The sequence below is a fragment of the Lampetra fluviatilis genome, chromosome 40 (assembly GCF_964198595.1).
Source record: "Lampetra fluviatilis chromosome 40, kcLamFluv1.1, whole genome shotgun sequence".
Taxonomy (NCBI): domain Eukaryota; kingdom Metazoa; phylum Chordata; class Hyperoartia; order Petromyzontiformes; family Petromyzontidae; genus Lampetra; species Lampetra fluviatilis.
In genome coordinates, this window is record NC_136314.1 from 9,963,984 (window position 1) to 9,965,317 (window position 1,334).

A 1,334-nucleotide genomic window follows, 5' to 3' on the forward strand; every position below is an offset into this window, starting at 1 on the left:
ACATTTATATTTACGCAATCTCACCCAAAAAACCTCTTGTGGATGATATTGATCGCGAAAGCCTACAACGTGTTAAATAATCTCAGCATCGCCCCCGACTTGAATTACCAATCACGACCGTGCCCCCCTCTCTCTTCCTCTGTATCTCACTCCGCCCTTCAACCCCCCCCCCGCTCCCCCAGTTCCCGCGCTCGTCCCAAACGACCCCGCTCTGTGCAACGGACGCGAAGTCATCGACTCCACCACCTCCTCGCTGTGAGCGCTCTGCTCATCGGGAGAGAGAGCCCTCTCACGGCGCTGCCCGCGGGGTCAACTCTCTCATCACCACTCCAATGGGGTCAACTCTCTCACGGCGCTGCCCGCGGGGTCAACTCTCTCACAGCCTGGCCAGCGGAGTCAACTCTCTCACGGTCGCTCCAGCGGTGTCAACTATCTCACAGCAACTCCAGCGGGGTCAACTCTCTCACAGCAACTCCAGCGGGGTCAACTATCTCACGGCCTGGCCAGCGGGGTCAACTATCTCACGGCCACTCCAGCGGGGTCAACTCTCTCACAGCAACTCCAGCGGGGTCAACTCTCTCACAGCAACTCCAGCGGGGTCAACTATCCCACGGCCTGGCCAGCGGGGTCAACTATCTCACGGCCTGGCCAGCGGGGTCAACTATCTCACGGCCACTCCAGCGGGGTCAACTCTCTCACAGCAACTCCAGCGGGGTCAACTCTCTCACAGCAACTCCAGCGGGGTCAACTATCTCACGGCCTGGCCAGCAGGGTCAACTATCTCACGGCCACTCCAGCGGGGTCAACTCTCTCATCACCACTCCAACGGGGTCAACTTGCTCAAAGCAACTCCAACGGGGTCAACTTTCTTATCGCCACTCCAGCGGATTCAACTATCTCATGGCCACTCCAGTGGGGTCAACTGGTCAGCTGGTGGTGGGGAGTGGGTTGGGAGGGTGAGCAGGAGGGGTTCAGGTGCCGGGATTATGAAAGGGGTTCGGGGTGGGGTGAGAATTCATACATGGGGGAACCCACCCCGCCCCTCCCTCAATCCCCCGCTCGCCAGACCCTGCCCCTCACCCCCCCTTGGCCCCTCCCCCTCACCTCCTACCCTCGCTCCTCCCGGCGAGCGTGTGGTTGAGGCTCGGAGTGGCGGAGTGATCGATGACCCACAAGTGCGTAGACCCGGTCCGCTGCCATAGAAACGTGGAATTTACACCACCACGGGCTCAGGGGCCACCACACAGCACCACGCTCGACTTGAACGAATCCGACAAATGACATTCGCAAACATTCCGCATCTCTCGTTCACATTTCTCCAGATTTTTGTATTT

At 59.4% G+C, this 1,334-nt stretch overlaps 1 protein-coding gene across 1 annotated transcript in view; it reads left to right on the forward strand.

Moving 5' to 3' along the window:
* Positions 1-959, forward strand: part of LOC144946265 (metabotropic glutamate receptor 2-like) — a 92,567-nt gene extending 91,608 nt beyond the window's left edge. The window contains 1 exon segment of the mRNA XM_078875158.1: positions 183-959. Coding sequence (XP_078731284.1) covers positions 183-259 — 77 coding nt within the window. The 3' untranslated portion in view covers positions 260-959.
* The last annotated feature ends 375 nt before the right edge of the window (positions 960-1,334 follow it).